Source organism: Phoenix dactylifera, unplaced genomic scaffold, assembly GCF_009389715.1.
Source record: "Phoenix dactylifera cultivar Barhee BC4 unplaced genomic scaffold, palm_55x_up_171113_PBpolish2nd_filt_p 000427F, whole genome shotgun sequence".
Taxonomy (NCBI): Eukaryota; Viridiplantae; Streptophyta; class Magnoliopsida; order Arecales; family Arecaceae; genus Phoenix; species Phoenix dactylifera.
The window spans coordinates 143011-158389 of record NW_024067863.1 but is presented as its reverse complement, the minus strand read 5'-3'; the positions used below and the strand labels follow the sequence as shown (position 1 = coordinate 158389).

Below are 15379 nucleotides of genomic sequence, written 5' to 3'. Positions count from 1 at the left end.
CTCTAAGAAATGAAGTCGCCAGTGGCGCTGCAGACTTCATTAAGACCACATGATTTTGCCAACTTCATATGGATACCTCAAATTTTATGAAGTTTCACCACTTACATAGCCAATGCCTCTTCATTCTCACGGACAATGGATGGTTATCCCATGAGAGTCAGGCTGGCATTTGATCCAAAGATCTGCATCAAAGACGTCCTCAATTCTGGATTGTTATCGAATATTTTTTTTTTTGGTCAAAACGGCAAATTATATAGCTCTAAAGTGAGTACATCCTGCCAGATCACGATAAAGTAAAGAGTACAAATCTGAAGAAATCTCTCCTACAGATGTCCAAAGGAACTCCCCAGAGTGTCGTGCGACGAAGGAGGCGACCCAGTCTGCTGCCCTGTTCGCCTCCCGATATACGTGGGCTACCTGGAAGCCACCGAACTCCTGAGCCAGTCTCCGAATCTCTCTAATGAGGGGATGACCATCCCCATATCTATCCACACCTCGGATCCAATCAACCACCACAGAGGAATCCCCCTCCAGTAGCACCCACTCGGCACCAAGGACTCTCTTCGCAAAAGACAAACCCTCCCATGCAGCTCGAAGCTCAGCCCCAACAACTGAGAGACCCATCGTGCGCTGACCCCCTGCTGCCACCATCCTACCCCAGGAGTCCCTGATCACAAATCCAACCCCTCCAAATACACCATCCATCATCATGCTCCCATCGAAATTCACTTTGAGATGACCAAGGGGTGGGGGCACCCAAGAGACGAGGGCGAACCTGGGCGCTGTAAAAGCGGGTGAAGTGCCCCAGATGTCCCTAGCCATCTCACTAGTGAATACCGCTGAGGCTGCCGTGACCTCCCCAACCTGTAATAGAGCTCTATCAACCACCATCCTCGATGAAATCCTCCGACCCTCAAAAATGCCAGCATTCCTGTCCAACCAGATATGGTAAGCCAGATATGCTCTAAGAATACCCTCCTCCCACAAGCTGGGGCTCCGCATAGATCCTCTCAATAAAGAAATCAAGGCCTGAGCCGACTCCACCGACTGGGGCAGGGGAACCGGCGATCTACTCCAGATCTCTCTTGCCCTCGGGCACTGCACAAGAACATGATCAATAGTCTCCTCCACCTCCGTACACACCATGCACCACTACGAGATCCGTACTCCTCTTCGAACAAGTACGCTTCTGGAAGGTAGGCAACCCCACGCCACCTTCCAGATGAACAAAGCCACACGCGGGTGAACCCGCAACCTCCAAATCCAACCTCCCTCTATCTGCCGACCGGACTCCCTCCTGAATAGGGGAAGAAGATCTCTAGCTCGGACCCGCGTCCGTCCCGACGGCCTCCACACTAGCCTATCTGACTCCTCCCGCAAAAGAGCCGGTAAAGCCAGAATCGCCTCTGCCAGCTGCTCTCCAAAAGTCTCCCGAACCAGCCCCTCCCTCCACTGACCCCCAGCCTGGTCATATAAGTCACAAACTCTACATCCAACCAATCTCGCCGAGTCCACCAGAGTCGGCAGAAGACTAATCGGCTGCTCAGTCACCCATCTGTCCGCCAGAACATCTATCGACCGACCATCCCCAATAGACCATGTAATCTCCGGAAGCACCTGCACAGCTCTGGCACACATCTCCCTCCAGACCGGCGAATGGTGTCGTCCTGCCCGAATCCCCGGAACTAGGGCCCCATATTTGGCCCTCATCAATGAAGACCACAAACTGTCAGGCTCTAGCATGAATCTAGCTACATGAAGTGCCGCTAACGCCTCCCGTCTCACCACCATGGACTGCAATCCCAATCCTCCAGCCCTGGTCGGCTGGCACACCACCTCCCATGCAACCAGATGTATACCGCCTCTGCCACCACTCCCCCCCCAGATGAAGTCCCTAAAGAGCTGCTCAATAGTCCTCAGGACCTCCATAGGGATAAGAGAGTTAGAGAGGAAGTAAGTCGGAATCGCCGAGAGAACTGACCGAACCAAGGTGATCCTCCCCATCATCGACAGTGTGAGTCTCTGCCAGCCCTCCAGTCTCTGTCTGATACTAAGCTCCAAAAAGGTAAGGTCCCTACTGCGAAGCCGCTGCCCTGAGATCGGGATCCCCAAGTATGTCAATATGCCCACCTGCTCCCCCACCCCCAAAATCTCCAGAATGGAATGCTTCGCTGCCACTCTCGTCTTCGGACTGAAACATATTGCTGATTTGGATAAATTAACACACTGCCCTGACACTGCGCAGTAGACACGCAGAATCCTACAGATGACCTACGCGGCCTGCGGAGTCGACCGAGCCAACAATAAACAATCATCAGCATAAAGAATGTGAGAGATCGACACTGCCCCCTCTGCCGGCCTATAGGCCTCTAACTCCTGTGTGGATGTAGCATGTCTAAGAAGCCTGGAGAGCGCATCTGCGCACACCGTGAAGAGCAAAGGAGAAAGAGGGCAACCCTGGCGCAACCCTCGGCTAGACTCAAAGAAGCGGGATGGAGTGCCGTTCACCAGGATGGCGAAGGAGGGACACCGCACACAACTCATCACCCAACTAATCCAAATCTCGGGAAACCCAAACCCCTGCAAAGACTGCTGCAAAAAATCCCATCTCACCCTGTCATAAGCCCGCTCCATGTCAAGCTTAATCCCCATCAGGCTCCTCCTCATCGGGGCCCTACGAAGATCAAACATAAACTCCTGAGCAATAAGCACATTATCTGTAATACTCCGCCCACCCAAAAAGGCTCCCTGCTCCAGACTGATCAACCTCGGAAGAATGTCCCTCAATCTGACTGCAAGTATCTTCGTCGTAGCCTTGTACAAAGTCGAGCACAAACTGATCGGCCGAAAATGCCCCGGCTCAGTAGCATCCTGTCGTTTAGGTATCAGTGTGATAAATGTCCTCTGCCAATCCCTCGACATCATAGCTGTACTAAAGAACTGCTGATAGCCTCTGTCACCTCCTGTCCCACAATCGACCAATACCTCCTGAAAAACACTGGAGGAAAACCATCCGGCCCTGGAGCCTTTTCCCCTTGAAGAGACCAAACTGACTCCCTGATCTCCCTCTCTGATACCGGCCTGCTCAATGCAGCAGTCTCCTCATCCGACACCTGGATCTGAGGCCTCGGGATATCCACTAGACTCCCAACCTGTGTCTGCTCTGTCCATCTAACTCTGAAGAAACTCTCCAAAATCCTCTGTATCGTGTCCGGGTCCTCCATCATCTGCCCATCCTCACCCTTGATAGCCTTGATCCTATTCTGATGCCTCCTAATCACTGTAGACTGATGAAAGAATCTGGTGTTCCGATCCCCTTCCTGAATCCACTGAACCCTTGACTTCTGTCTCCAAAAAATCTCCTGCTGTCTAAGAAGCGAATCATGTAGAGCCAAGTGTGACCTGAGCTCCCCCAACTCCCCCTCCGATAAGCCTCCACTCTGCACCTCCTGAGACTGTAATATTTTGGCTGCTCTCTTCCTACTTCTCAATTGTGGTCCGCTAATTTCCCTTCTGACTTGATATATTTTTGTTTTGATGCCCATGAATGTCTTTATTTGAGAGGCTCTAAGGGGCTTCCGTTCCTTTTTGTATCAAAAGAAAATAGTGGCTTAAACTATGCCATCTAACTACTTCATTCTAGATACATTCTTTTGGAGGATAACCTGAGCAGAAATAGCAATTGGTTTAGTATATCAAGATTGCCGGTGTTCAACCCATGGCTTTTTTTTCTGGTGATTGTATCGGGTGCAATCTACTTGCCTGAAGATTCACTGGATAGATGGTTAGGAATTGAAGCTCATCTAATCTGAGCCAGCAACTGATATAACCATTTTAGTCTTTGCTTTTCTTCCCACAAACAAATAATTTAGTCTCATTTGTTTTTGCATGGTATTTTCTTTCTTAACGATAACTTTTCATGCTACTACGTAGGTACAATTGGCTGGATTAGGGTTAAAATGAAACAAAAATGATCTAATGACTCTGGAAATCTTTTGTTGACATGCATCATCGTGCTAGTCCAAATGGCTAAACAAATTTGTTTTGAAAAAGAATTTCGTTCAGACTTGACACATTTAACCAGTCAAATAATCAAACTGATTTAGTATTAAGAATATTTTCAGGACATTTTTTCTGCTCAATTTCCATTTGGCCAATTAATGGTTCCATGTATACAGTCCTTGATGATCACGATCGATAGCTATACATAGTGTGCATTATCTGATAGCAGTTTATCTTCCGATACTGGCTATCGAGAGGTATACAGTATTGATGATGCTGATCGGTGGATTCAGGGCCATACTAAAGCTGGCAATGAGCACCCACTATTGTAAAACATTTGCAAGCTATTGAGAGACTGCGTGACCTCCCAGGTTGTATATGTGTATCGCGAGATGAATAAGATTGTTGATTGGGTCGCATTATTTGTTGCGTAATACTGTTGTGCCTAGAGTTCTAATAGCTACGAGGCCACGCGATCCTCCTGTCGTCTTTTGACTTTTTTTTTGAATATATTATAGGCACACACGGTTTAGGGAAAAAAAGTGTACGGTATCCCGTGGTCAGCGTAAGTTGTGAGCAAACCGCTGACCGGTAAGTTCCAATTTTAAACGGAAAGCCCCACCACACTCCCCAGTCCCTTCTTTTCTTTCCCTCTCCCACCTCGCCTCCGCCGGCGGCGACCAATGGCGAAGATTGCCCAGACCCAAACCCTGCCGTCCGACTCACCCATCTCATCGACCAGCTCGAATGCCATTGCCTCACTCCCTATGGCTCCTACGTCTCCAAATCCGCCCATGCGGACCTTCATCTCGTAATCCCTACTCGAATCCAATCCCATCTCCCCAAATCTCGGTTCCATCCCTTTTTTTTATTCACTTCTCGATTTGAATCGTAGGCGACGGAGGAGATGGCCAGAGAGGGGACGTGATACTTGGAAGCCATAGTCTGCAGTCTTCCCCCTTCGGTGGATTTAGATTCAGGTGTAATGGGATTTCGTTTGGGTATGAGTGAGGCGGTTTATTGCGAGGCAATTGCAATGGTAGAAGAATACCAGAAGGCAGTGTCTGCGACGAACCTCGCGGGGGTTAGAGATCTGCAGGGTCTCTACCCACAGCTCGGTTTGAATTGCTCTCCCCAAGTTTGATCTCACACTCGATTTTCTTAAAAAAAAAAAAAAAACTTGTGGGAGAATCAGGCATCAAACTTTTCCCCAGGTTTGATATTGCATTCTGATGAATATATATATATATATATATATATATATATATATATATATATATATATATATATATATATATATATATATATATATATATATATATATATTTGGAGAATTAGGCATCAATCTTATCTGTAACTCCCAGAAAGTGTTGTTACAACTGGATATAGAATGCCACTTCGTGAATGATTTTAAAAGTAAGGAGTTTATGCTTGTCTGCAAGTGAAATTTCAATAATTTATCGAAAAATTAGGAAGTGCAAAGCTTCTTTTGATGATTAGAATAAGGAAAATAAGAATATGCAAACGCCTGATGCATTATTTTGTTCAAACTAATTTTTGTCAGAATATTTCATTTACCTGCATCAGAACTTGTACATCACACTCTCTATCATTCTAATGCTTGGGTAATGGCTTATCAATCTTTGAACTTCGTTGTCTACTGGTGTTGATCCGAGAAAAAAAAAAAAAGACTAGTTACTTGCAAACTTCCAGAGGTCCTAAACCAAAATGCTCCAAGCAGTAACAGAAGCACCTTAATAATTCCTTACCAGATCCGGGGATATGTCTCGACATCCATACTGAAAAAGCAAAACATACGTGCCAAAACTTTTAGATCTCCGATTCAGCTTCAAAGCAAGTAGTTAATGCATAACATGGAGGTTTACATTAATATCCTGAAAGGTCATCTAACTTGTTTTGCCAATAATTGACGAGTTTTATTGACTTGGATATTGATATCGACTATAGATATGGACTCTAACTGGCTTTCCCCTTTTATCACATCGAATCATGGGTAGCATCTAGATCAAGGAAAATGTTTTTTCAACTTTGTATATTGCCATATATCATAGTTAGAATATCATATCTCTCTTTAGTTGAGTGTCTAACGAGTAGGTGCATTTTGGTTGGATCAAGATAAAGCATTTGAAATAATCTGATGGTTTCAGGTTTATGAATCTCTTGAGCATCGATTAGCTGTTCCTGAGGCTGCTCAAGGATTGAGACTTCCTCTTCTTTCTAAAGATGGGGAAATTCATGAGGAAGAGACTGAAAAATCTAGCATGACATCAAGGAGCTCTCTCAACTGTACAACTACCATTATCACACCAAGCTCAAGTTCGAATTTAACCAGTTTCAATAATAGTTATGCAGCTAGCAGTGTCAGTATGCTGGGTGTTGCTGCTCCACCTAATAGTGATATGGTTGAACCTGGAGTTGGTGGAGTGCCACATCATTTTCTTGGAGTACCAGCAGCTTATCTATGGCAAATCCAACAAGAGCAACCTGCCATGGCTGTGGTACGTTTCACTGCAGTTTATGGTCCTGAAGTTAATGTTCACATAAATGCATTTTGTGTAACTGGAAAGACACATATCTTAGTTCTTTTTTCATGTTGGAGTCCCTGTTAATAATTAATATTTAGCATAGCACAACCTTCATCCATACCTCAAGCCAACATGTCTGAGAAGTAATATTGTCATTGTAAGATATGACATAATATCAAAGATCCCTTGTTAGGGAAATTGAATCCCGCTTAGAAGCTAAGTGTGATACATTAGCTGATCTCTTTGCAATGTATGAAATAGGTAAACGATAAACTGAATAATATCAGGAAAATGTATAATTACTAGCACTTAGTTTAATCAATCTGATGAATAAGTTGTCATATATGTGCAGCAGACTCCTCTTCCATTAGTCAGATAACAAGTGCTCGTCTTCCAGAAAGGTGAACTCTTTTCCCTCTGTTCCATATTATGGTTTTTTGGCCTTGCTTTACCTGCCAAGTGTCTTGCATACGATGTTATATTGTTTATTTTGATGGCTTTAAAAATCCCATCATGTCGATTGTCCAGTTCGTTTCCATATGGTATTTATTTTATTTGATTTTCCAAACATGACACTCCTTAATAAACTGAAAAGTTTCTTGTTGTGCTAGTAGTATTTCCTTTTCTGATTAATGAATAAAAATGTTAGTATGCAAGGCCAAATACATTTTCAATACTATTACAGGTAAAAGGAAAGTGGATTAGTGACTAATTATCACCTCTCAGTCCATATTTCATGTTAAATGCTTTGGATACAAATGCCTTAGGAACTATAAAGGTACAAGGGTATCAACACAGAAGTGCCAAGCACAAGGTGCTAGAAACCATGTGTTGGTGCAAAAGAGATTATAATATGCTGTATAAATTGTCTAATAATTGTACTAGAAGATAGTGTCAGGTAAAAATATTGTATTATGCTTGTTGTTCTGGAAGCAGCTTTAATGTCAGGTAAAGAGACATGTAGATGAAACTGCTGGTGAGAACCAAAGGATTCAAATTTATGTTAAGACTCTGGAACATGAAGTAACTTCATGTGTGGTATGGGCACCCTTTTTATTCAACAGTCATTTGAAAGTTATGGAGTTGTCATGCATAAAAATCCTTTTTTGACGCAGCCGGCCTAGTTGTGACCCAAAGTAGTAGTAGAGTTGCTTTGAGAAAGTAAATGATTTGCCACCAAGGTGGTAGCCTAGTGGTACTGGGCAGCAATTCTAACCACAAGGTCCCAAGTTCGAATCGCTGCGGCGACGATTAAATTGTGGACCGGAGCTCACTACTTTGGCCACTGCTTGGACTTGTGGTGTAGGACCGCTCTTGAACCGCTAGTAGCCGGGGTGGTGCCGGGTGTGACGTACTCACACGTGGGACTCGAGCCAGAGCTCAGAGGAGTAGCTGAGCCGGGCCTACGGGTGGGGAGGGTATGAGTAAAACCGGTCGGGGTGCCCAACACACGGCCATTTCTGCCCGCATCGAACATTCTCCTGGCGGGGCGGGGGCCCAGTGGGGCTGCTACGCGGGGGTGGGCTTGTCCCTTCCTCCCCCCAACCCCTTTTCTTTAGCAAAAAAAAAAAAAAAAAAAAAGTAAATGATTTCATTTACCTTATGGCGCCATTATTCATAAAAATTCTCTTAAGCCATCTAACAACCTTTGCCATCTAGATTGCTCAAAATGTATTTCAATATTTTTGAATTGATCATATATGATAAACCAAAGCTGCCACAACTGTTGTTGACCGTACCATTACCTTTGATTGCTTTCTACCCATGCTGAGTCTTTTCCCTTGCTTATGTGGTAATTGAATGACGCAAACTGAATGGCGTGAAAAAAAATGGCATTGGGTTCTTCAAATGAAACCTGTGATTAGAAAGTCACCGACGGAGCCTCAAAGTGAGTTGAGGCATTGTACGTTCAGTATCATTTCAGTTTGTTGTTGTGGAGCCGAGCAAAGAGTATAGTTGCTTGTTGAGTGATGTGAGCTTTACCTTTGATTGCTTTCTACCCATGCTGTCTTTTCCCTTTCTTATGTGGTAATTGAATGACCATCATCTGTTTTCTTTTAATTCATTTCTTTTGTAATTTTTGCTAATGGCTGAATGTACAATGAGGGCCACATGGTAAATATGGATTGCTTCCTAGATCTGATTCTGCTGCTTTCTCTCTACTGTTCTCAAGTTCAGTTTACTTCCTACTTATGCAACTAAGCACAAAGCATAGGATGTTTATAATTCCCACCTTTGTTTTGAAACCAATACATGTTTCTGTCTTTTGTCAGGTTACACATTTACGGGAGTAGCAAGGTGTTGATCCACATTTTGATACGATCGCAGGACAGTATCATCATATTGTGAAGGTAACCTTATCTTTGCAAAGTTTATTGTTAATCAATTCAGCTTTGGTTGTCTCTTCTGACTATAACAATTGAACTGCAGGAAATGGAAGGCATGCAATGGACAATTCACCAAGTTCAAATGGACTTAAAGCACTCACATGAGGACCCAAACTCTTGAAGGGTAAGATCCGGTAGGATTCCTACTGCACTTTTCATTCTTGCTTCAGGTATTGTTTTGATCTTAAAGTTATAACGATCTGATAATTCAGAGTGGCAGAAAAATAATATATTTATGCTACATATTGCTTAACCCTGAGCTGTACTTTCCCCTATATCTCCATTAAACATACCAATGATATTGTCAGTGCACATTTTTTTGGCCAGGTACTATTCTTGCCTTGTATAAATAAGAAGAAATTAACTCAGTCAATAGTGCAAAACAGGATGGATAGAAATCCTTATGTTCCTAGACTCATGCTGATTGGAGCATTCAATTTTGGAAATCCTTTTGTCCTGTGCAACAACAACAACTTCCAGAATGCATTTCTTGGGATACCTAAAGCAACTTGATCATTGGGCGTAATTTTCCGAGTATCTCATTTACAATAGCCTTCTGGTACTTAGATGATTTCCAAGGTTCCCTGTATGCAAAATATTCGTGATTGACATTTGCAAACTAGTTGGGAGGATAATTCTCCTTTTCCCTTGCTCATATATTTTAAACTGATTTTGAACAATGTGCAGTGATGTCTTTAAACATCTAAGTAGCAAGTCCTTCATACAACGATAGAAGCACCTGCGCTATTTTAGAACAGCGGCCACATCACTCTGGTTTCTCTTCTGGTTGCTTGATACGTGAATGGTAGCATTTCTTCCACCACTTGCGTCGGAAATTTCTGTGCACTAGTGATTGGCCATATCTGCTTGGTAACAGAGAGGGTTAACTATTTGCAGAAGTTGCGGCCATCCAAATGTAGAGTATCTGGAAACCAACATAATGGAGATAAGTTTTTTACAGATTTCCTTTGTGTCTGGCAACGTCTATCCACATGTTAATCTGCATTGGATTTCTGTTTGACTGTTTTTGTTAGATATTTTGTAGAATAAGATTGAAAGCATATATAATCATTGATGCAGTTCTACTTTTTTTGCTATTTCACAGGGTTTTGCTCACTATTAAAGTGGAGAAACTATGTTCGGTATTTTCGTTTTTCTTTTTTGGTTCCTTTTTGTTGTTTTACTTTTGACACATATCTACAGGTGCCGAGATGTAGGGAGCATGGAATGTCTGCGAAGTTACTTTTGTATTACCATGGTCTGTGATTATTCATGCAATGAATGTGTTTTGTTTCACTTGTTACTGTTACGGGGGAACTAAGCCGCCATGCTCCACGTGACCGGCACGCGCGCCCATGAAGACTACGGCTGTCCTTTGATCCAGCAATCCGACCCCGAGTCGGACATCTTCGGCTCCACAGCCCGACCTCGAGTCGGCTGCCCTTCGATCCAGCAGTCCGGCCCCGAGTCGGACATCTTCGGCTTCGCGGCCCGACCCCGAGTCGGCTGCCCCTTAATCTAGCAATCCGACCCCAAGTCGGATATCCTCAGCACCGCAGCCCGACCCCGGGTCGGCTGCCCCCTGATCCAGCACTCCGACCCCGAGTCGGAGATCTCTTGATAACGACAGGCTGCTTCCCAGAGGCACGCCGAGGCCTCCTGCTCCACTACTCCCTGCAACGGCTGTATCCGATGCTGTTCCACGATCTCCTGTATCAGCCGTACAAAGCGGAACTCCACTACGCCCTGTCATGGCCGTACCCAGCGCTGCTCCACGACGCCCTGTAACGGCCATGTCAGTGGCCACTCCGCCGCGCCCACGATGACAAACCCCCTTCAGAGACCCCCCAGCCAGGTATATATGCGGCTGGGGGGAGAAGGGGGGGTAAGCAATATCTTCCAGAGCACTCTCTTGCTTGCGATTATTATCTCTCCTTCTCCTCCAATCTCCTCTGACTTGATCGTCGGAGGGCCCCCACTACCCCAGTGGTGGTGCGAGGCTTGCTCGCAGGTTTCCCGGTGGAAGGTGGAGCGTAACCAACACCAACCAAGACAACTCAGACGGAACCCCGTTCACACCGCTGTGTCAATCGTTCTCGGTTTGGACCACCAGCAACAGTTGGCGCTAGAAGGAGGGCCTGATCTCAGAGCGATCGTAATGGCACGGCGAGGTGGTCGTGGAGCTTTCAATACCTCCGGTCGCGGGGCCTCTCGCGCCTCCGGCCGGGAGGCCGCTGCGTCTCCAACACATTCTCAGCAACACTCCACCATTCCACCCCCCATTCAGATGGTCGAAGCCGCTCAGTTCGACCAGTTAGCCCAGCAGGTTCGCACCCTCGCGGAGGTAGTGCAGAACCTGCAGGGTGTGATGTCTCGAGCGCCACAGCGGGCCCAGGAGCCGCTGCCCCCCGAGCGCTCACCTGTCTTCCTCAACCCGCGCTCCTTCCTCTCCCATGGGGAGGAGCGCCGGCGCGAGGAAGGTTCTCGAGCACGGTCCATTCTGCCAGGACCTTCTCATCGAAGCTGCGCGGGGTACGAGAGGCGGACCCGGGCGCGTTCTCCGACCCCCCAGTCCTCGAGGGGCCCGCACTCCAGTCGGTCCCCCTCGCGCCGATCCTTGTCCCCCACCCACCGGTCGCGCTCCCTGGACCGGCGGGTGGACGATCTCCACAGACAACTCCAGGTCCTGAAGGGCCACTCCAAAGATCTCTTCGCCGACTTGGAGATCTCCTCCCAACCGGCGCTTGCCTCGAGGATCCTGCGGACCCCAAATCCGCCGGGATTCAAAATGCCGGCGATCGAGCCCTATGACGGGGCGGCGGACCCGCGGGATCACGTGGAGAGTTTCAGGACTCTTATGCTCCTCCATGGAGCATCAGATCCCCTCCTCTGCAAGGCCTTCCCGGCGACCCTCCGTGGCCCAGCCAGGGCGTGGTTCGCCGGCCTGGAGGCTGACTCTATCCAGTCCTTTGACCAGTTCACTCGCCTCTTCATCAGCCATTTCGCCGTCAGTAGCCGGCGGCGATTGGTTTCCGACTCCCTCTTTGATGTCCGGCAAAACGAGGGAGAAAGCCTGCGGGATTACCTTACCCGCTTCAACAAGGCTACATTGGAGGTCCGGAACCTGAGCCAGGAGGTGGCTCTCTCAGCCCTGAAGCGTGGCTTCCGGAAGGGCAGACTCACCTTCTCCCTGGACAAACGCCTGCCGCGGAGCTTCCCGGAGCTGTTGTCTCGGGCGAACCAGTATGCAGACGCCGAGGAGGCAGCCGCCCACCGGAACAAGGAGGCCGCCGAGGCCCCTCTAAAGCTCGGGAAGAAAAGGCGAAAAGAGGCACCCCAGAGGAGGAGCCCGACGCCTCAACATCGGCGCAGAAGCCCGTCACCGGCGAGGAACCACGGCGCCCCACGCCCTCGTTCTCCGCACCGACGCTTCAACCGGTACACCCCACTCCTGGCCCCCCGGGCCCAGATCCTTATGGAGGTCAAGGGGCGGGAGAACCTCCCGGTCCCGAGGCAGATGAAGAAAATCCCTGGGAGGAGGCCCTCTCGAGCGTACTGTGAGTACCACCGAGACCACGGCCACGACACCGAAGACTGCTTCCAGCTTCGGGACGAGATCGAGGCTCTCATCCGCCGAGGGCGTCTCGGTCGATATGTAAACGACCGACGTCCCCCCGCAGACCCGCGCCCGGCCGACCCGGCCCCTCAGGAGCCTCGGGAGCAGAATCGACCCGTCGCGGGCGTGATCCACACCATCACTGGGGGCTGCTCTCGGCCTGTGAGGAACGCAGGGGGCTCGGTGGAAGCATCAGGGGTGGCCGTCGCGAAGAGGCAGCGGGTCGGAAATGTAATCACCTTTTTGTGATGAGGATGTAAAGGGGGTTCAGACCCCCCATGATGATGCCATGGTGATCTCCCTCACTATGGCGAACTATGATGTAAGGCGTGTTCTTGTGGATAGTGGAAGCTCAGCTGATATTTTGTTTTACGAGGCCTTCCAAAAGATGAGCTTGTCCCGACGAGTGTTGCACAAAACATCCACCCCCCTCATAGGATTCACTGGAGACGCTATCTCGGCCGAAGGTGTCGTTGAGCTGCCTGTGACTGCGGGCGTCGCACCCGCAGAAGCCACGGTGCGGCTCGGGTTCTTGGTCGTCCGTGTTCCCTCGGCCTACAACGCTATCCTCGGACGACCCGGACTGAACGCCCTTCGCGCGGTAGTCTCTACATACCATTTGCTAATGCGGTTCCCCACGGCGGCCGGGATTGGAGAGGTCCGAGGTGACCAACCGACCGCACGGCAATGTTTCCTAGCAACTCTCAAAGGGAAGAAGCCCGTGGAGGCCCTAAGCGTCGAGTCCCTTGACGCCAGAGACGAGGTGGCTTTGCGGCACGGGGAGCCGGCCGAGGGTGTGATCGAAGTTCCCCTTGAGGAGGGTCGCCCGGACCGTACGGTCCGGGTCGGTGCCAACCTCGACTCGGAAGCTCGGCTCAGGTTAGTGGAATTCCTCCGAGCCAATGCTGATGTATTTGCCTGGTCGGCGGCCGATGTACCCGGGATCGACCCGGAGGTCATTTCTCACGCCCTCAACGTCGACCCGACCCACCGACCAGTAAAGCAGAAGAAGAGACACTGTGCCCCGGATCGGATCCGGGTGGTCGACCAGGAGGTAGACAAACTCTTGGATGCAGGCTTCATAAGGGAGGTGAGCTACCCCGAGTGGCTGGCAAACGTCGTACTTGTCCGGAAGGCGAGCGGGAAGTGGAGGATGTGCGTCGACTACACCGACCTGAACAAGGCGTGCCCCAAGGATAGCTTTCCGCTTCCACGGATAGACCAACTGGTCGACGCGACTTCCGGCTATCAGCTGCTGTCTTTCATGGACGCCTTCTCCGGCTACAACCAAATAATGATGGCTCCACAGGACGAGGAGAAAACTGCCTTTATAACAGACCGGGGGCTGTACTGTTACAAGGTAATGCCCTTTGGTCTGAAGAATGCTGGCGCCACTTACCAGCGCCTCGTCAATAAAATCTTCAAGGAGCAGATTGGCCGGAACATGGAGGTGTACGTGGACGATATGCTGGTGAAGAGTCGCCATGCAGACCAGCACATTGCGGATCTGGAGGAGACTTTCGCCACCTTGCGGAAGTTTCGCGTGAAGCTGAACCCAGCGAAGTGCGCCTTTGGTGCTTCGGCCGGGAGGTTCCTCGGTTTCATTGTCAACCAGCGGGGGATCGAGGCCAACCCGGACAAAATCAAGGCCATCCAAGATATGTCCCCTCCGACCAAAGTGAAGGAGGTTCAGGAGCTCGCTGGAAGGGTCGCCGCGCTCGGACGATTTGTGGCAAAATCGGCCGAACGCTGCCAACCGTTCTTCAAGGTGTTGAAGCGCCCGAAAGACTTCCTTTGGACGGCCGAATGTCAAGTGGCATTCGACCAACTCAAGGAGTACTTGGCGTCTCCTCCCCTGCTGTCCAAGCCGCAAGAGGGGGAGATGCTCTACCTCTATCTGGCGGTCTCCCCAACCGCAGTCAGCGCAGTACTGGTTCGGGAAGAGGCAAAGCTCCAGAAGCCTGTGTACTACATCAGCCGGGTCCTACGGGATGCCGAGACGCGGTATACGAAGGCGGAAAAGATCGCCTTCGCGCTGCTCACTGCGGCCAGGAGGCTTCGCCCCTATTTCCAGGCTCATCCTGTCACCCTCTTGACCGATCAACCACTGCGGCAGATCCTCAGCAATCCTGAGAATGCGGGACGGCTGGTGAAGTGGGCAGTAGAACTTGGTGAGTTCGACATCCGCTACCAGCCCCGACCCGCCATCAAGGCCCAGGTGCTCGCGGACTTCCTCGCTGAGTGCACTGTGCAGGAGGCGGAACCTAGGCCGCCGGAAACACCCAGCCTCGACCTCCCAATCTGGACGCTTCACATTGATGGGTCGTCGAACCCCGAAGGTGGAGGGGCCGGGCTGGTCCTTACCAGTCCCGATGGAGTGATAGCCGAGTATGCCTTGAGGTTCGGATTTCCAGTGACCAACAACGAGGCGGAATACGAGGCCCTAGTCACAGGACTCAAACTCACCAAGGAGCTCGGCATCCGGCGTCTGAAGGTCTTCACCGACTCCCAGCTGGTGGTCGGGCAGGTCCGAGGGGAGTTCGAGGCTCGGAGCCCGACCATGCAGAGCTATGTCTGGAAGGTGCAAGCACTCATTCCCGACCTCGGCAGTGTTGACATTCAGCAGGTCCCAAGAAGCGAAAATGCCAGGGCCGACAGGCTGTCCCGCTTGGTGGGCGCAGACGCGCACAACTTGTCGAGGGCGATCTACCTGGAGACCCTGGATGCCCCGAGCATCGGCGAGGCCGGAGCGGTGATGGCGATTGATCCGGAGCCATCTTGGATGGACCCGCTCGTCGCCTACCTCGCCGAAGGGATCCTCCCAGAGG

The 15379-nt window shown here is 49.4% G+C and overlaps 1 protein-coding gene and 1 long non-coding RNA gene across 5 annotated transcripts; one reads left to right on the top strand and one right to left on the bottom strand.

The window, feature by feature from the left end:
- Positions 1-126: 126 nt before the first annotated feature.
- On the bottom strand, positions 127-2922 carry LOC120106009. Its single transcript, XM_039118836.1, has 4 exons — positions 2303-2922; positions 1361-2191; positions 273-931; positions 127-182 (listed from the first exon to the last, which is right to left on the bottom strand). The coding sequence occupies exons 1-4, from the start codon at positions 2920-2922 to the stop codon at positions 127-129; spliced, it is 2166 nt and encodes a 721-aa protein (XP_038974764.1).
- Positions 2923-5380: 2458 nt separating this feature from the next.
- On the top strand, positions 5381-10231 carry LOC113461847. 4 transcript variants are annotated; one of them, XR_005508254.1, is made up of 7 exons: positions 5381-6521; positions 6901-6949; positions 8822-8899; positions 8979-9069; positions 9263-9494; positions 9623-9740; positions 9833-10231. It is a non-coding gene; the product is annotated as an uncharacterized LOC113461847 (long non-coding RNA). The 4 variants fall into 4 exon arrangements; XR_005508255.1 differs by having other exon boundaries at positions 6904-6949; positions 8979-9059; positions 9623-10231; XR_005508253.1 differs by having other exon boundaries at positions 8979-9059; positions 9623-10231.
- Positions 10232-15379: the final 5148 nt, after the last annotated feature.